Raw genomic sequence first — 21,068 nt, 5'->3', positions numbered from 1 at the left:
TAGGCCCTGGGGAAATTGACTGTGCAGATAGTTTCATACAACTAGTCAGAGCTTTAATAAGGATGCTCGGTAAGTGAGGACTTAAAAAAATAAAGTAGCAGTGTTTTGTGTGTGAAAAAATGTTTTTAAGTGCAAAAAGGTAAATCATCTCTAAGATTAGGGTACTACAAGCTACAGTAAAGATAGTTGTAAACTATGACTCTGGAACGTCCTTGGAATAAAAAGTTGAGGAAAATATTACAGATGGCCTGGGCCCCACCGGCTTGTGTCAGGACAGTCTTAAACAGCCTGCTTGTTTGAACAGTTTTATGTCAAATAATAAAGTATCAAAAAAATGGATCCAGATACCAAGCCCCATGAAGGTAAAAAAGGGATAATGTGGGTAAACCACGTTTCATAGATGAAGGGTGAAGACTAACCTGGAACTCAAGTCAGAAAAGCAAAGCTGATAGTCGAGAAATTGGAGCTTATTCGTATCGTTTGTTTTAGTAGTTTCTCGAGTAATATTATGAAGAAATTAGGAACAATGTTGTGTGCTAATTTGAAGCCTATATGAACAAAATTTTCTCTCATGTTTATAAAGGTCCTCCACAGAATAAAAATGAATTTGATTTCGTTGAAACAGTTTTCAATAGTGTCCCAGGTCCCTTAGACACAAATTAGAGAGAAAACCAAATCAATTATATGACAATAGAAATGATCATAATTACCACAACATTACATCATTATCCTAAGATAGGAACTGGGTTTTTGGAAAACCTTACTGGACAGATGGAGCACCGCCTGTTCCAAACAGTTTCACCACGCATGACACAGGTATATGCAGTGCTTGGGCCAGTAAGATACGTAATATCTTAAAGTCGGTGCTCCTTGATAGTGGCCGGGTTGCGACAATGTGGCTACATGATCAAAGTGACGATGGGAATGACTATAATTACCACAAAAATACCTGTTGATCCGAACTTGGGAATAGGCAGTGAGAAAGATAGGACGTGTGAGTACCAACTGCTCGTCTTTTCGAAACTGGCTCCTCGTCAAAACTTACTGGCCAGATGCTGACCTGGTTGTCAAGCCCACTAAAAATTAAAAAATTATACCTCTGACATTTCAGGTTTTTCCTATGCTAAGAAGTGATTGTAAATACCTTACGAAAAAAAAATGTGGTGAAGAAGTGAAAAAAAATATAGCAAACAAACAAACAAACAACATTGGTAAAACAAGCCAACATTTTCTCTAAGTATAAAAATATATCCAGGCTTAGTATTGCGCCTATAAGAGCAATACGGCAGACCAAATTATGTATAACAGGCTGTCAAAACAAAATCATAAATAAGCAGAAAAAAACTACAAAATAATGAGAATTTTAAGAAAGATTTACTAAGCTTTAAATTAGATTTACTAATATATTATAATTCACTAATTTGCTAATAAGATATTAGGCACAAGAGAATACATCCTCGACAACAGAGCTCAATTCTCAGCAGTAAAATTCATTGGAATGGTTAATAACAGGGATATATGTGATGTATAAACAAATTTAGAAGAATATTTTTCCTTAATCTTCATAAAGCCTTTGTAATATTCCCCGAGACGGAAGGGTACATCTAACAAAACTCTTAGCAATGGGAAATTCAGGTGCGTTTATTGGAGTCATCATGTGGTAATTACCACGCGTGGTAATCTTCTTCGTAGCACAGAGGGACTTTTTTGTCCAACTATAGGATATATAATCGGTTTGGGCTGCATGAATATCTCGAGCTTCGATGGGTGATATTGTGAATCCTTTGAGCTTTTCTGAATGTTTCTCTGCGGTTTCATTTATTTTATAAATAAATTCATCTGAAAGATTATAAATATCTCCAGTTTTATGCCATAAAAACTGGGGAGAAGGGAATTTTTGGGCAAAGGAATATATTTTAAAATTCAGAAAATAAAAAGAATCTGAAAAATTCCAAATTAGTAGTGAAATTTCAAAGGCTTTTGTATACTCTTGGGGAAAATTTCGACCACTATTAATGTAAAATGGAACTGATCTGACTTTTAAAGAGGGAAGGAAAGGGAGATCCGCTCCATTTTGAAAATCTTAAAAAAAAGAATCTTTCCTTAACCCACCAGAGAAATTATCCAATTTTGTTCAAAAATATTATGTTGAGTGTTCACAATTTCGATATGGCAAGGAGGTATATTATAAAATACCAGAAAATAAAAAGAATCTGGAAAAATTAAGAGGCAGTACGAAAATTTAGAAAAATTGGAGTAAAGTCAACGAAAGAAGGATTTATACATATTATCGTGTAAAAAGTAAGCCATTACTAATTCAATATGAGAATAATATCATTTTTATAGAAGGAGGGAGGGGATGGGGTCAAATATGAAAATATAAAATTGTCAAAAATTAGAAATTGGGATAGAGGGTAGCAGTCAGTCTGGGTGTCACATGGGGCTCCCAAGGACACTAAGCTCGAAGGGACATGAAACTTATTCTCACACTTAAATGTATTTTCCCTGTTCAAACATGGAAGAATTAGGGCAATATAATGTTGGAAGATCTAATTTTTAAAACAGGAAGCTGTCAAACTTAAATATGATTGATGGACGCGCCTGGCTAATAACTTTTTATTTACTTGGTTTAGCATCACAGTTGTCATAAGAGCTAGACAAAGGTGATATGCTGGTGATTGAGTCTTATTACCGATTTGGTGTGACCTCTTTGTTACACAAATTGGTTTGGGAGTGACTTCTTATGTAGCACGTTTGGTATGAAGAAACCTTTTTTGTAAATTTTTCTGCAAACAAAAAAATTGTAAATCGTGAAGAAAGAGGTGCCATGCTACTTATGGTGCCAAAACCAAACTATCCTTGTTGCGAGAATACAAAATTTAAGAAAAATTCTATGACATTCTCTTGAAGAACATTAAATTATCTCTCTGAGAATCTGAGAACAAAATTGCACATCTCTTGTTAATCTTTTGAAAATATTTCTGCAAAAGTCAATTTTGAAAACCAAATACCATTTTTGGGGCTGTGTTTTGAATTTTTTTATTTTTTTTTTTTAACGTATTAAACACATATCGAGTAACACAATGAAAATTATTCATGACTATACGAAACTTAAACACGAAATTGATTCGTTCACGTGGAAATAGTTTCTAAAGTTGTCAAATTTTAAGGTTCCTTTTTCTAGATAAGATTTGTTATTGCTTCAACGCAGATAGACACATTTTACTTCTCTAGGATATAGAACTAACATTCGTGTTCCAAAAACGAAATTTCTTTCTTTTTTTTTTATTCTCCGAACTCCCTAAATCTTTTCAAGGTAAAAAGTCCTAGCTTCGAAGCTATACTGTTTAGAAATCAAATAATTTTGAATACTGATAGAATATCCTATTATCTCTTCGACAATCGAGGAAAAATTGTGTTCCTTATAAGTTTTTAGGAAATAATACTGTAAATCCTTATTTCAAAATAGACAGGTTTCAATTTTCCTTATTTTTTCTTCAATTCTCGATTTTAAATGTTTAGTATATTTTAGACCTTTTATGCCAAGAATTGTATGCAAGAAAACATGCAACCTTCTATATTCGAAAACGAACCAACACTAAAAAATAATTTCGACATAGTAGAATTTGAGTTCCAAAGCAGATCTGGCAAAAACTGGAGCTAACATTAGTTTTTCCAGAATAAAATTCTTTTTGCGACTCTCATGATTTCAAAGTTTTTAATTAGGAATTCTTTACATTCTACTTGGGCCTATTTTCAATTTGTAACACGTGCATTCTTCAATTGAAACTTAATTCCGAAACCATAAGTAACTGAAATAATTTTAAAAATCTAAAGTGAGAAAAAGCTTTAAGTGAGAAAACTACGATGTAGGTATATTTTGATTAAACATTTGGAGGTGGTTAGGGTTTGGGTTGGGTATTTAGTATAACGCGTTCTGTACAGCCTGCTTTCCATAGTTCTTTGTCGTAGTTTCAATAATTTTGTTTCTAAAATATTATATTATCATCAAGTTTTGGTATATTTCCTTTTTAGGTTTATCTTGATCGTAGATAACGAAAAATGAAAAGAAAAAAAAACTTATAAGCTGCAAACAATTTGCAACATTGCAGAACATAAATTGCATATGTCTTCTGTAAAATCGGCTACTTTTTGCTGAAACCCTAAGTGGAGAAAAGTCTTCTATAAGATGTAAAAATCGACTACAATTCTCGATTTTAAATGTTTAGTATATTTTAGACCTTTTATGCCAAGAATTGTATGCAAGAAAACATGCAACCTTCTATATTCGAAAACGAACCAACACTAAAAAATAATTTCGACATAGTAGAATTTGAGTTCCAAAGCAGATCTGGCAAAAACTGGAGCTAACATTAGTTTTTCCAGAATAAAATTCTTTTTGCGACTCTCATGATTTTAAAGTTTTTAATTAGGAATTCTTTACATTCTACTTGGGCCTATTTTCAATTTGTAACATGTGCATTCTTCAATTGAAACTTAATTCCAAAACCATAAGTAACTGAAATAATTTTAAAAAGTTAAAAGAAACCACCGCTTTTGTTACTTTTGATGGTCAATATATATTTGTCCATATAGGATTTTTTTTTTCCTTGCATGATATACGGACTTCTTGACTTGCTTCTTATCTGTATTTTTAACTTCAGTTTATCGATTGATGAAACTGAATTATGATTAGTAAAATTATAATTTAAAGTGTACGCGCTTCCCACACTATTTCTAGTGCTTCAGTGATTGCAACAGATTATAAAATACATATAATTCCAACGTAATATGAAACTGTCAATTACTTAGTTAGTCCTCAAACTTGTTGCGTGAGGAACTTTACTTTTTTACATAATAATTAGGGTCAAGCGTTTCAAATACGACCTATATAATGCAGAATCCTTGAATCTTCACAAAAAGGAATCAAACGATGGCTTTAACAGAATGTCTCAATCGGAACGGACGGTCAGATTTCATGTATAGCTTCAAGAAAAGATATGTTCAAGTACTTTACTAAAACCTTACAAATAATCAGAGCAATCTCATATAAAAATAGGATTACAAATTACGGGATAAATTACAAAAGAGCAGAATTTACCCTTGCAAATACCCTCTTTTTGCTCCCTTTACTCACTACTTTGGCAACTTGGGTCTTTGGCCCTCACACTAGTCCCTGATTTCTGAGGTTTACTATTCAGAAAATAATTTTTACATTTTTATGCCACATTTTCTTGTAAATTTAAGAAAGTCTAGAAAACACTGTCACGTTTCCAGCTTTATTAATTTCTTGGTATTGCTCAAGCGAACCTACGCTTGATTTTTTTTTGTCTGTATATTTGGAAAATAACGAGTTAGCGTAGGTATGATTTTAACCTAAGAGGTTAGAACACAAAGCACTTGTATTTGAGAGCTGCTGTTTAATTTTTTTCTTTTCATCAAACAATACAAGCACTTCTAAAAAAAAGGACATTAAAAGCAATTTTATAAGAAAGAAAGGGTCTCCACCTAAAAGGAATCATTTGTTTCTGCATTACACATTTTTTTTTTTTTACATTCGTTACATCCAGAGCCCACCCTCAGTTGATATTACTGAGTTTTTTGTGTCTGTGAAAATGAGTTCTAATTGTGCAAATATTTTTTCGTTTAGCCAATTAGTGATTGCAGTCTCAATAGTAAAATATAGTCTTTGGTTCAATCTATAAAATATGTCGCACTGTCATTCGTTCTTTGAATGCACCGTCTTTGGTGCATTTTATAACTTTGGTCCCATGAAGATCACATTTAAGGGTTTTTTATTCTTCTTCTCTGAAGAGAAGTTAACAGGATGTAAGTATCTCTTGAGTCCCTGAGTTTCCCAGGACATACCTGACTTAATTGGAGTATTTAGATTAACTCACCCACAGGCAACGACATTCCCTGATGGTGCGTATGCACAGGTCATTACCCAAGTCGTGGGCATTGTAACGGCATGCTCTTTGTTGGTCGTAAAAGAATCCCAGATTATAATTCTGCCATCCTAGAAAAGATGTCAATTGACTTGAATATTCAACTTCAGATTATTTAGAATTGAATGCCTCAATTTTTCCCCTTTATAAGGGAATTTAAAAGGATTACTTATAAGATATTGATCCTGAGCGATGGCAACTAGCTACTTTTTTATCTTTCAAGTTGCCCTCTCGAAATTAAATTTTATTTCTATTGTGTTTCAATTCATTTTTGTGTACCTTTGTCTTTCCTTACTTCTTATGGTCGAGATATAGAATCGAAATAGAAGGAAGATATAGAAGAAAAAGTAGAGAATTGCATAAACTCACTTTGTTGATTTTTCAAATTATTGCTATGCCATCTTAGAAAACCAGTTGTTATACCATCTCAGAAATCTCACCCAGTGGTGTAGGAAGCAGGGTGTGGAGGGGCTGACCGCCCTGGGTGCCATCCTTGGATTAATGACAAAGAATTGATCCAAAAAGTCTGTTTTTCCTCAGTTTTTCATGTTTACTAGTCAATTTTTATCCTCACAAAACATTGCTTTCAAGCTATTTTCATTGTATTCGTTTTAACATGGATTTATAGTTATTTCTATTTGACACATTCCTAAAAAGGGGGGGTAAGTTGAAACCCGGCCCTGGGAGCAAAAGACCTTTCTACGCTACTAGTCCCAGAAAAGCTTAAAAGGCGTATCTGCCATCCCAGACGTCCAAGACAATTACCAAAAACAGTTTAGATTAGCATGGTTTATTATCGAATGTATATATCACTATTAATAATTCTTATCTTATGTAGTTTACTTAGCTATTTTCAAATTGAGGACCAACAAGGGAATGTTTAGTCGTACTGATTTGCAACTATCCTTTTGTCGATATTCACCTGCAAACCCCCTTTTTGACAATATTCTAGGAAACGGTTCTGGCAATCATCTCAAAAGTCTGAAAATGTGCTGTTTAAGCATGTCAGCAGGGAATAGTTCTCACTATTCCAACTAGTATTACTCCGAAATCAATTTCCCGATAGCGGAAAATTTCTCTGAAGATATATATTTTTTTAGTTGAAGAAGATGAACATGAATTTAGAACAACAACAATACAAGATGAATTACGCTCTAGCGGAAAATGACAAACTGTGTAATTTATCATTTGGTGGTACCGATAGCAAATTATCCCTGGAAAAATTGAAAAAATTAAATATTTTAATTTGGTATACTTCCTTGATCCTTATAACGTATTAAAAAAAAAACAAGGTTTTTAACTGATAGCAAGGAGCGACATTAAAAATTAAAATGAACAGAAATTACTTCGTATATGAAAGGGCTTTTTACTCCTCAACGCCCCGCTCTTTACGCTAAAGTTTGACTCTTTCTCTCAACTTTACTTTTTAAAACAGTAAAAACCTTAACTAACTCAACGTAAAAAAATAACAAGATGTTAATTCCCAAAGACAGTGACGCTTTAAAAAAGCTACACCTTCTTAAGCTATTGGTGACACATATTTTTTAGTTTATTCTTGCTGAAGTTTCACCAAAGTTTCATTTTTCTATTTTTTTTTTTAGTTTGGTGCCCTCTATTACCAAAACTATATAACTGAATACAAGTTTCTATTTCATTTACAATTGAATTTCAGATATTCTAATTCCTTTAAAATACACATGGTTTTTTTTTAAGTTTCCTCGTAACTAATTCAAACAAACTCGATTCTACTTTGACTGTCCTTTGTGCTTTATGTTGATCTGATTGTCGTATAATAATTGTAGAAAAGCTTCGTTTGGTAGCGTGGTCAGCTCCCGTCCCAAAGAAGAGGCACGGTTTCTCGTTTGACTGAGCCCCGTGAAACTTACGCACCGAAGTAGGTACGTACGTTGTTGTTTGTTTGAGAGAGTTAACAATATTTCAGGAGACTCTAAATTAAGTAAACACACAAAATGAATTATTTAAAAACTATAGAGGATAATCATTTGATGATAAATCATTTGCTGATTGAGAGAGTCCATTACCCACTGCACCGTGAGCCTATGGCGCTGAAAATTTGCTTGTTTTATACGGAAAAAAAGAAAAATTTAACCTGTGAAGAAGAAACCATATGTCTTTTGTCGCTGCACCAGTCAAGACATAACACCTTGGCCTGGTGTCCCTTTAGGACCCTTCTTGTTTTTATGTTCAAATTGTTGATTGGTTCAATACGCTCAGCTACCGTAGTAACTAAAAAGAAAAGTGCAATAGATTAAAGGTAAGTTTAAAATTACTGTATATTTTTAATCAGTATTGATAAAAAACTTTTCACAATAATAAGTTTTTTAAAGAAACGTCAAGAGCTATCAAACAGTTCGTGATAACGAACTTTAAGTAAGGAGCAACCAAGCTCAATAGTAACCAAAAAATCTAAAACACGGAATTTTGACACCAACAGAGACATCAAAAGAATTAGATTTTTACGCTTATTTCAACTACATAAGTTTCATCAAGTTTAGTCTTATCCATCAAAAGTTACTAGCCTGCAAAAATTTGCCTTTTTTCAAAAAAGGGGGAAACATCCCTTAAATGTCATCAAATATTAGTGAAAATCATACCATCAGATTCAGCGAATCAGAGAACCATACTGTAGATGTTTCAAGCTTCTATCTGCAAAAATGTGGAATTTTGATTTTTTTTTGCCAGAAGAAAGATCACCGATAAGTGTTTATGTGTTGGTTTTTCAGAGATGATAGTATCGACCAAGTCTCAGGATCTACCGATGAAATCGGAGGCTAGGGCCCTGATGGAATTGATTGCTAGGGCCCAATAGGGTCCCCTGTTTAAATGGTTGCTAGGTTTCTTGGTGGTTAGGTTAGGGCCCCAGACGAAATTGGATGCTAGGGCCCAGATGGAATTGGGTGCTATCCCCCCAGTGAAATTGGATTCTAAGGGCCCCCAGGTAGTTAGGCTAGGGGCCCCGGTGAAATCGGATGCTAGGAGACCCATCGGAATTGACTGATATGGTCCCCGTTGGAATTGATTGCTAGGGGTTTTCGTTGGAATAGCGTACTGGGGGCAACGGTGAAATTCGATGCTAGAGCCCTGTTGATTAGGCTAGGGACTACCGGTTAAATTGGTTGCTAAGATCCTCATTGGAATTGACTTCTAGGGCCCCCTAGGTCCCCCTAGGTCCCCAGTTGAAATAGTTGCTAGGGATCCCGTTGGAATCGCTCGCTAGGGTCCGGCGTCTTGAAGGTCCCCCACGAGTAAGCCCTGAAGGTTTTCCCCTACCCCTCGCCCGTTTGTAAGGAAAACACTCTCTATTGTGTAACAACAAAACCCTATTACATAACACCCATATTAATCCTAAAGTAAAGAAGTCCCTGGAGCTTTTAAAGACAATTTTTTACGTAAGATCCAAGAGAAACCTGGGGTAAAGAAACCCCTGAAGGTTTTTTTTTAAAGAATCAAAGAAATTATCAGGTAACAATCTTAGAAATCCTGGGGTAAAGAAAGCCCTGAAGGCTTTTTAAAGATTCAAGGGAACTATTAGGTAATTAACACCTAAGCCTCTTAAAAACATTCCCTATTACGTAACATGCACCTGCATCTCTTTGAAAATTAATAACACCTGCGTCTTGAGGGGATCGCTGTTCAACTCAAATTATTAAAGGAAGAAAGTAGTAGGGGATATGGGCCTCATAAAAAGCTGAGGGCATCGGGCCGCCACTACTTCCTTACTTTCAATAGATAAAATTTATATTTTTATATTTAATGTTAAATCAAATACAAGCAGAAATGAAGTCACATAATAATTACAATTAGACTGAACAGAAATTACTATCGTCATTTAAAGGAGACCCAAAACCAACAGAAATTACCATAAATAGGAAAAGGACTAACTATGCCTTCTAAAAGTCAGAGCGTCACTCGTACTTTACTGGAAATAATTTTTTTAACGTTAATAAATAATGAATCGCCGAACTTCAAGGAATTAATATTGTTACATAATTAAGAGTTGATCGACATTCATTAGTTGTTTTCAGTAATCTTAGTTATTATGTTGACTTTCTTCCTGTTTTTGGAGTGCCAAGCTCGCACCACATTGTGCCTTTTGCATTGTTTCGCTATTTTACCGTGCATGAATTCTAAGTTCCATAGGAGCTTATAGTGCAAAAGTGTAGTTCTTTATCTGAATTGAAGTTGATTTACGTCTTCACCCTCCCAAGAGCCCTCCCAAGCACCATATTTGACTATAATTCAAAATCAAACCCTCTTTCCCCTTCCTATGTACAAGAGTGCCCAAGAATTTCAACTCCATCCCCCAAACTGTTTCCAAGGTAATGCGAATGTGTCGTTTTATAACCTGAATACACATTGTCTCGTTCGATTAACCTTTGCCCACCCTCTACTTAGCGTAAACTTTAAAATCGACTTAATCCCCCCCCCGTCAATGCTCCCTGAAGATATCAACCCAATGCCTTACGCCAAAAACTTCCATTCCCAATTTTTTTAGGTAGTTTATTTGGACAATAAGGATGCACGCAGTGTCTTGATTTATTTCAACAGTCCCTGAAAGTTTAAATTTAGGCCGAGTCTTACCCTTAACCGTACCTGAGATTTTTCTGATGTGCCATTTTAACGACATGACAGCGCATAGTATTTTTTTTTATCAATCTCGTTGTTTGGATATGCATTAATTATTGAAGTCAATTGGACTTGTAGTGCAAAAATGTTATGTTATTAAAAATAATAAAAATAATATTTTTATTATTTTTCAATAATACAATTCTCCATATTTTTAAAACATATTTTTAAAATATAACTGTTCTTGGTAGCAAAATACAAATAAGAAGCAACAAGGAGCAATAGTAACCAACATTTCAAAAATAGGATTTTAGATAAAAATTAAAATATACATTCATAGTCGGCTGTTTGTGCTCTTTTCAAATATTAAAAATTCTTTAAGATCAACATTACTAATCAAAAGTTACAAAGCCTGGAAAAGTTTGCTTGATTATCCAAAAAAGGGTAAAACATCACCCAAAAAGCAATAGAGCCAAAATGAATCCGTAGCCATCTTTCTCTGGAAATAGATTTTAAAAAATCAACTCGTTTCAACCGAAAATTAGAAACAAAACTAAATTTTAAAACAAACAGAAATCATTCCGTATATCAGGGGGGCTCCCCGTCCTCAATGCCCCTCTCTTTACGCCAGAATTAGTGAGTACTTTAGCACCTTTGACAAAGCTTCTATATCTTATAAAACAGGTCTTGTGTTTCAAGAATCATTCTTAAAGAATTGGTACAAAAAGTCGAGCTTTAGCGCAAAGAGTGGGGTATTGAGCAGGAGGCAGCCATGCTCATATACTTAATAATTTCTATTAATTGAAGTTGTAATGTTGTTCCTTACTTTTAGATGAAAAAATCGTGTTTTTTATTTACTTTCTGATCCTTTTAGAATGATACCAGGAAATCTACCTCCCCCTCCATGAAAATTTTTTCCCCCTTATGAAAAATTCTACTTTATAAAAGTCCTCTCGCATAAAATCCCCCTCGGGGAATTTCCGCCACACAATTCCATTCTCGCTGCAAATTTCCCCTAGAAGACTTCTTGCGAAAGATTCTGCCTGAAAAATTCTCCTTACCATACTTGCATTTGAAAAAAGACTTGTTTTTTATTTGATTTCTAATCGTTTTTCAGGTCATGGTGGAAATCATCCTATATGGTAAAATTTTTCCGGAAATCTTCCTCAATAGAAATTTTCTCCTGTGGGTAATTTCTCCATGGGGAATTTCTTCTGGTGGTAATTCCCCCGTCGAGAATTTCTCCTATGCAAAATCCCCCCATGTAAAATCCCCAAAGAATCCCAACACCCCTAGGAATTTTCCCCGGCAATTTTCTCAGAGCATTTTCAAGTGTAAAATAGGGTCTCCAAAGAGAAATTAAGACAAAAAAGACGAATATTGTCTATGAATTCTGGAAAATTCCCAGAGTGTAAGATTTTCAATGGGAATTTTATCCCCTAAGACTTCCCTCCCAATGGAAATTCTCCCCTTAGAAAATCCCCCACAGAACTCCTACCCCCCTCCCCCCAAAAAACCTGTTTACTTCCCAATACCGAAAACTATACGTAAGCAACAGGCAAATGTACAATCTTTCACCCGGGGCTGTGGATGGTCATATCATCCACGAAATGCCGTAAAAATAGTAGCCACAAAATAGTTATCTCAAACTTTTGATGGGACGACTTTGGGAGAAAAGGGGCATAGAAGGGAACTAGTTGCCTTCCAATTTTATGGTCACTTAAATTGGCCACTAGAATTTTTGATTGCCGTTCAAATGAGCCCTCTTCCAATCTTCTAGGACCATTCGTTTGACACGACCACCCCTCCGAAGAAAAAAAACACAAAAAAACAAATAAACGCGCATCGGTGATCTTTCTTCTGACAAAGATTTCGATAAAAACAAAATTTTCTGGTAATACTAGTCTCGTCGTCTCAGGACCTCCCTGGAGAGAATCAAGATGTCCTCCCCCTCCTCAGCTTTTGTCCCAGTAAGTATATGAATGCAATCTTATATGTTACAAAGAAGACGTATTGCAAAATAAGAAGGGTTATTTACCACGAAAACTATTACCGCGCAGCACCTATATTAGGTTTATTTCAAATAAAGAAAGATGAGTTAATGCCCCCCCCCCCCAAGATAATTTTTTATATTTACCTGAAGGCTCATGGAGTGTTAAGACATATTGGCAAAAAAGGCATTTTGTGCCATAGGTCTCAAAAAGCACACACCTACCTCCATAATAGCTGGCCTGCAATTAAACACGACTGAACATAACTTGATCAAATATTAAATAATTAACTTATTTAACTGTGGTAAGAAAATAAATATCTACGTTAACCGTTTAGGTTCTCCATTATGCTTAATCTAATAGCATGGTTTTAATCAAGATCAATTGCCCTCTTGGGGATGCTCGAGCCCTATTTTGGAAAATTAAGTAGTTTTCTCAGGCAACAAACTTTCAATGGGTAACTTTAGCCTTGACTAATTGTATATATTTAGAATCACCATAATAAGCAGATGCTTTTGATTTTTATATTGCTATAAAAACTCATCTTTTAGAGTTTTGGTTACTATAGATACAGGTCACTTGTCACTTACAGTTCGTCAACCCGAAATGTTTGATGTTTCAAAATCTACATTAGCGAATCTAAAGGTATCGTATGGTATCTAAAACGAACAAAATGTCATAAAGACGAATTTGCGTGGCACAATGTTTAGTTTCTATCATTGGTCATGCATTACCCCGTGGCGACTTTGACTTCTTTCATAAACAATCTATACCTACTTTAATATTACCTGTTTTTTTTCGTTTTAATTCTTAGTTTTGATTATTTCATTGGTCTTTGGTCACTTTTGTAATGACTTTTGGTAATTTTTATATTTGAATATTACTCAGGAACAAAAAAAAAATAATAAGGTAATAAAAAGCTATGGTGCAAAAAACAAACTCACGTGGCACATCATTTAGTTTCTGTCGTTCATCATCCAATTTTTTTCTGAGGACTTCAACTTCTTTTAGCAACGCTTCGTAGTTCACTTTAATATCACTAGATTTAGCGACGTCGATTTCGGCCATGCTTATTTGTCACTAGCACAAAATACATAAGAGAAGATCTCTTTTTTGGAGCACAAGCGCAGAATCTGTTTGCCATCGATCCTTTCTATCTGGCAAGGAGAAGCGCTTTCCGAAAGTCGACTCTTGGAGTACTTGATGTAACGAATCAATACCGATTTAATGTATTAATATTATAGGAAATGGTAAATTACTCTAGTATCTTTCTCGATATATTATTATCATAAGGGATTGAAGATGCATATCTTGTTTCGTTAGGAATGAAAGGCATGCCTGATTCATTTTTTCCATAGGCTAGGCTTTTATTTATGTTGAAATTTTTTGCGTCATATAATTTTTTTTGTCAGATTTTTACTCCCAATGGACAGTAATTTGCTTGAGATAATATAAAGGGTAGTGTATACAATGATGTGTGGCGTTTTTGTGTTTTACTCGGAAATGCCACAGAAGAGTGTGGTAACGAGCAAAAACGTGAAATTTTGAATGAGTACCCGAGAAAAATGGTCACTGATACGAGTTTATCTGTTGTTTTTTTTTTGTTTTTTTTTCTTAGTAAGATTGCAACAATCCAAGGGCCAATGAACATCGAGAAGAGTCCAATTCAAGAATCCAATTCAAACGAAATTGGAAAGTTCTAGTGCCCTTTATAAATAGCAAAGGAGGTTAAACAACAACTAAATAACATTTCATGCCACAAACCATGTTGATGTGAAAATTCAGCTACCGAGTGAATATTCATAAATACCCAACTGATTTAGAATTATGTGCAACTTTTTATATTGAACTTCTCTATTTCAAAGGTCATGATGCTGTGCGGTGTCAGATTCGTTCTTGGAAATATTCAGTAAAAACAGAAGTTTTTTCAGCTGAAAATAAATATTAACATTAAAACTGATAACAAACAGCAACTATTCCACTTACAAAGGGTGCTGCTCCTTCCTCGACCCTCGCTCCTAACGTCAAAGTCTTAAAGTTCTTTCAAAATTCTAAAAGAATTACTCATGTAAGTAGTATACCATTAATAACTTCGGAGCTTACACCATTATTTGGGCTCTAAAGGTTGATTAGACTCCAGAACTTACACCCAAGGCTCTAAAGAATATATCCTAAACATCAGTAGAATAACTGACCTAGCACAAAATTTGAATAGCCGGTTTACCTTGCAACCATATCCAGTCATTGGACATCCCCTAGCAGCCAGATTGTCTAAATTACAGAAGATACAACTTATTTGAATACTTCAATGAGAATCTTATTTGTATACAGCCATGAGACCCTAGCAACCAACCGTAGCAATCAGATCCAATATAAGGCTGGATTTTCAAAGTATTTCATATTAGTAAGAAAGAAGAATTCAGAGAGACAACAGTTTGAATTTACTCTTTATCATCAAGCTTTTATTTGATAAGACATACTAACAAAAAGGAGTGGTTTGTTTTGCACTAGTAGAAGTTGATAGTGGAACTGGCAGCAGTGATGGTACAAAGACAAGAGTACCCAACGTAGCAGTAGAAATTACAAGAGAATCTCGACTAAACCTTGAATGGGATGAAATGTATGCAAGATATGTGATTACACTGAGCAAAGTCAAATTGGAGGAGCAGCTCTTTTTGCAGCAAAACTTAATATAGTGCATACACATAGACTTCAAGCTGCTTTAAATACAATAATGAAATATATTGAAGACCATAAGTTGAATTAGTATGTGAAAAATGAGTAACATATTCTTGTAGTTATGTAATAAAAATGTTTATAAACCAAAAATGTTTTTCCTGTTACAGATTTTTAGTATGCTACCGTTCCTCTAGGAATATTCCTCGAGTAGAAGGAATCTTAGTTAGTCTGTAGTCAGCTGTGAGATTGTTAGGATTTCAAAATGATTGGACTTGAGGACCAAAAAATCCTACAGAATCTTGTGATTTCGGAAAAACGTTTGATTCTAGATCCTGATTTTCATGAGTTATCTCTTCAAAGAAAAATATTTTCTCAAACAGTGTTTAACGTATAATTGTAAATGAATCTCTAACCTGGAACTATTGTGTAAAACTTTTACGTCGTGGTCCAGATGCATCTACTCATTTTTTTGACATATTAATTGAAATAAAACAAAATGACGTTGTGGTTTTGCTTTTAACCACTAACTAACTAACTAAGTCGAAAAATCTTGTAAAAACAGGTTTTTTGACGTCACTTGACTATTCCTCTCTCTCTCTCTCTACAACTAGAAAAGAACACTCTCTTTATTATTCGTAAGTCAGTTTCATTTTGGCGGTGATAGTGTAAACATTGAATAATGTTCTATAAATGTCCGCTATACATGTACACTTTGGTCAGCTGGTCATCCTGTGAGAATTGTACAACTCTTGATGAGTATGATGAAAAGTGTAGATTATACAATTCGTGTAAATTGCATAGAGGATATGCAACACAAATTAGATATTGTAATGCATCTCTTGAAGAGATTTGTGACTCTCAAACTAGAGGATTCCTTTGCTCCAATTGTCGCTATGATAAATCTAATCAATGGGAAAATATTTACCCTGGTAGGATGGTTAAAAATTCTAAATGTGATTTCATACACTGGTATCGTCGTAATTTTAAATTGTTTTGGATGTAAGAACCTGGTCTACCCTTAAATTGCTGGAATAATAAAAGAGTCCGGTTCCTTTGGAATCACTGTGAAGACACTGGATACTATGATTATAAACCTATTGATTTTTATTTGGCTGTTACAGAAAGCTATTCTTAATATGTGATTGCTGTTCGTGACATTGCTTCAAATAAGCAAATTGAAACACCTAAATTTTATAAAATGATTTCAAATAAAATTTTTTACTCTAAGACGTAAATAAGCCAAATGCCGAAACCAGAGCTGGGCATTGACGTACGACCCCTTTAATAATTTAATCCATGACCCAATTGTCTTGGTGAAAGAGTAGCAACAAAGCAAGCAATATCAGGACAAACAAAAGTATTGTTCTATTAGCCATCCCATTGAATGGGTCGACAATGACATGTAATCAGAGCCAAACCTGTAATTATTGCTAGAGGATCGCTCAATTGACTTCTTAATATTAACGGACAGAGCTTCAAATACGAAGTGCTGACTGGGATGTATTGAATGTGCTTTATATTATAGTCGTAATGGTGTTGGTGACTGATTTTTTCGTTCGAAAACACGTAGAAGGAGGAATTGGTATTACTGCCTCTCGATGTCACGACAAAATTTGTAAAGAAATAAACATTTGTCAGATGGAAAGCCGGGTGCATAGTGTGCTTAGATAACATGATCCTTGCCACTGAAATATTTTCTGTAATAATACGATCTTTTACAACAAGAACCTCACGTAAATCTTTATTGAGGAAACTTCTTTCATTCTCAAATGGATCGGTAAATTAATTTTTGTCTATTCTGTTAGATATTTGAATGTGAAGCCACCCACTTTTCGACTCGTAAATTTTTTGTTGATAGCTCCAAAAAGCTCATGCACATTTTTTATTCCTCGTAGGGTATGATTGCAAAAGGGTAATCAAAAGAGTCAAAATTTGCCAACAAACTGTCATCAGAGATATCAAATGGCCTTAGGTTTATATCATAAGCACAATCCCTTCTAAGGATATCATGTGTATTTTTAAGAATACAATCAACAAGAGCACCTTCATACCTTCCCTTGAATTCGAAGGCGGGGAGATTTCTCTCCAAAAATGAATTGTTTTATTCCGATCATCATAAAGGGGCTTAGAGACACTGGACATGAATGTCACATAAAAATCATTAGCCATTGTGAGCGTCTTCAGCGGTAATCCAAGAATAGAAATCAGAGTGGTATCCTAGCCAGCGAACAAGTAACTGCCTCTTACCCTCGCGAGTTTGACTCTTTAATTTCTCCTCAATTTCATAGATTTTGATATTTTTTACTTTTGAAGTTCAAAGTCGTGAAAAATACTGAAAATTTCTTCATATTTTATGTCGTGTAGATATTGTGCTATAGGTTCAGTGGACCATAAGTAATTTCTCTTTTCAAGAATGTTAGCGGTTCTATTAATTCGAAATATCATCAGCATTGGATTTTTTCGTCGCAACCTTTTCACTTGAATATTGTATAAAAAAATGTCAAGCATTTCATAATCTCCTCGATGAATTTCCTGAGGTTTAACGTTGGACGAAAATCGATAGGGAATTTGAATATAAATTTGCATGATTTTTTTTGAATATTGAATAAAAAATGCATTTTTTTTCAATGCGGAATATCGTGAAGTTGAAAGTCCAATAGTTTTTATCAATCGTTCGGCAAATGCAGCCTTTATACGACTATGACAATGATAGAGCACTGTTTTATACCTTAACAATTCCATCTCTACATGTGGATTGACAAATTTGCTACCTCGATCCGTTTGAATTTTCCTATAACAACTTTGATCAAGAACACTTTCTGTCACTTTAGCAATTTCAACACCTCTTTTTGTCCTCAATGAAATAGCATATGCATATCGACTAAAGACACTGATTGCAGGTAGAATATATTTGTAGGGTGTATTGTGATGCCTTTAAATCTCATCCAGAGCTAAAGGATCTCCTTGCATTATAAGCAGGGGGAAAAGGCCTTAGGTTTTTGAGAATGGTTACATCCAACACTATAATTTTAATGTGGAGCGTAATTTGGTTCATTTTGTATATACTACCTTGCTAGTAGTCTCTGAAGCTCAGTGACTTGAAAAAATATGGTATGCAAACTTTGACTTCCCACTTTGCCAATATTTTAATAGAAACGTTTCAAAATTTGAAATATTTTGAACGTAAAAAGGGTGGGAAGTGCCCGTGCCCTTTTGTTATGATACTATTAGGTATTATATAATATAGTATATAATAGTATATAATACAATAGTATATAATAGTATTAATACTAATAATATTAGGTAATAAGTTGATATTTAGAAGCCTTTGTTTAATACCTTTTAAATCATCAACCCCACTTTGTGTGCTAGTATTTTCCAAAAATGATTTTAAAACAGCCTTTTGAAATTCCTCCGTATTCCCATAATCGATTTAAAGTGTACCTATTCACAATAACACTTTTTGACCTTTTGAGAAATTGGACGACTAAAAAAATTTATACAAATGACTATCAAATTTTTCAAATCTTTTTGAAATCATTTCGATTTTCAATCAAATTTGATACCAAATCAATTAACTTGTAACTCTTGCCATGGATTATAACATTACTATTTTGGCATCAATCTTTACATGTTCATTTTCAGCGAGATAGGTCAAGAGTCTTTTACTTCGCTCATGATACGAATGAAGACCTAGGTCTAAAGCACTCGATAACCCTTTAGATAAATGATCTTCCTGCTTTAATTGTGATGATGGCGGTGGTGTATTGACGGTGAATTTTGAGGATGGTCAATGACATTTACTCTGAACAGTCTTTCACAGCAGGGTTTCTGTTTATCGACATGTCGGAGGACATTTTTAACAAAATTAATTTTTATATCGTCAGCAATTGTCTCATTGCTAATAAAAAAAATATTATCTTTAAAGGTGTCTTTTGGTGAAATCCTGCGATTATTGGCAGTAACAGTGGAGTACCTACAGGTGACGTACAAGTGAATGATGTTGCGTTGTCCGCTGCTTAACTACTTCTGGCAGTTGAACTTCGTCTTCAATTTAATTGAAAAAAGGCTCAAGTAGAAAATTCATAAATTCACTAACAATGCCCTATTCGAGTATAGCCTTCCTATTTTGCAGTTTTGAACTACCTATGACGGACAACAAATGTCTGTTTTCGTGTAGTTTTTCCAATGTCATAATGGCAGCAAATGAAGTTTTATGCTATTCTTTATATGCTATTCTTATAGTTTTTATGTAGATATGTCAAACTATCCGTGATTACACATAACTCTTCGGGTGTGTTTTCCTTCAGATCCAATAGAATGTAACTATAGGGTTTATATGTAGCTTGATTGTTTGTCAAGATTGAAAATTTCTGTTCTTCTGGATAAATTTTTTTGTTTAAATTTATATGAGAGCTTGAATCACGAACAACCCTATAGATGAACTAGTAAGTACAATTCTAAGCAAGTGTTCTGGTGCATTTGTTCTGATAAAAGAGTTTGTAGAAAACAACAGTTACGGACAATTTTTCAAGAATAGTTCAGACTGTGAATTGCTGTAACATCACCTGAGACCATTCTTCAATGGATTCAGCTGGATCATCAATAATCAACCACGAGTTTGGTTCAACAATATGAAACACGTTAAGTCCCAGTATGAACTTTATATCTGGTACGATAGTCTTTATTTTGTCATAGGACTCTTGCCAAACACTGTGGCAATAGTTTGTTTTTTCGGGTTTTCTAAAAAACTTTGATTAAGATTTTGAATCATTTGCGTTACAAATGTTGATCATATTGCTGTCTTAAACAGATAGAATGCAACTAACTGTAAATTTTAGTTGTCTAATGTATAAATAATAATACTGTCTCTATCAGTCCTACTACGATGTTCAAGAGCAACAACAACAACAATAATTTAGAACATTACATGTTTTCTTCTATTTTACAATAAATGCACGCACTTTTAATAAAAAATCACAGTTTTAAAAAATACATTTTTTATTATTATAATTAACATACAACATTTTTAATCAAAACAAAAAATAGAACAATATAAAGAAACATTTATAAAACAACGTATTTGCATGAAATAAGCGCTTGGGAGTTAAAAATAATGTATAAAATAATTTGAAAACTGAATATCTTTAAATTAAGGAGGATACTTTGAGCTTAATGCTCCCAATTATTAACAAAATTCCGTTTTCAATCCTCTTTGAAAACTTTGCGTTCTTCTTCTTCCAAGATTAAGGAAAATGCCCCCAAAACATCAAGCTTCTATACGCCAAATAGAGATTCAGAGATATTTTACATTTAATTATTTCTAAAATTTACACTTAGAAAAGTCCCCCCCCCAAAAAAAGGTGCAGCATCCAATAGTGACAGCCAGCTGCACATCCCAACCCCTCCCAGTTTGGCCGTGGGTGCAGGGGCAAAAACAATTTTAAAAATACATTTAAAACATAATAACAATAACTCTGCCTTGCATACACATAGAACATAATGTTAAAAAAATCCCTTTTGCCTGCTAATACTACTGAGTTTAAAGGAGTTTTTCCAGAACAAGATGTTGTTTATATTGTACAGAAACATCTCGATCTGGAATGCGGTAGTGCCCATGGGTAGTAACCACACGCCACCCTCAAGTACATAGTACTGACATGGCGTTTTTTTACTCTAACTGTTTAGTTTTTAAATCTTAAAGAATGAATTGCCATGACTTTCGATCTTGGAACAACACTACTTTTCACAAAAATTCTATAAACACTCAACTAAAATGTTCTTTAGCATAGAGTGTTGACACCCCCTTGCAGGTTTTTTGATAACATCATTGTGTGTTCGCACGCAGAACGCCTTTGGACCT

The 21,068-nt window shown here is 34.2% G+C and overlaps 1 protein-coding gene across 1 annotated transcript in view; it reads right to left on the bottom strand.

The window, feature by feature from the left end:
- The window catches only part of LOC136031458 (guanine nucleotide-binding protein subunit beta-5-like), a 30,894-nt gene extending 17,245 nt beyond the window's left edge, over positions 1-13,649 (bottom strand). The window contains exons 1-4 of the mRNA XM_065711073.1: positions 13,471-13,649; positions 8,059-8,195; positions 5,901-6,019; positions 950-1,076 (exon numbers count right to left, since the gene is read on the bottom strand). Coding sequence (XP_065567145.1) covers positions 950-1,076; positions 5,901-6,019; positions 8,059-8,195; positions 13,471-13,594 — 507 coding nt within the window. The 5' untranslated portion in view covers positions 13,595-13,649. The remainder of the gene's footprint in view (positions 1-949; positions 1,077-5,900; positions 6,020-8,058; positions 8,196-13,470) is intronic.
- Positions 13,650-21,068: the final 7,419 nt, after the last annotated feature.

This window comes from Artemia franciscana, chromosome 9 (genome assembly GCF_032884065.1).
Source record: "Artemia franciscana chromosome 9, ASM3288406v1, whole genome shotgun sequence".
NCBI classification, from domain to species: Eukaryota; Metazoa; Arthropoda; class Branchiopoda; order Anostraca; family Artemiidae; genus Artemia; species Artemia franciscana.
The sequence above is the reverse complement of the archived record's forward strand: the minus strand, read 5'-3'. Positions and strand labels throughout refer to the sequence as shown.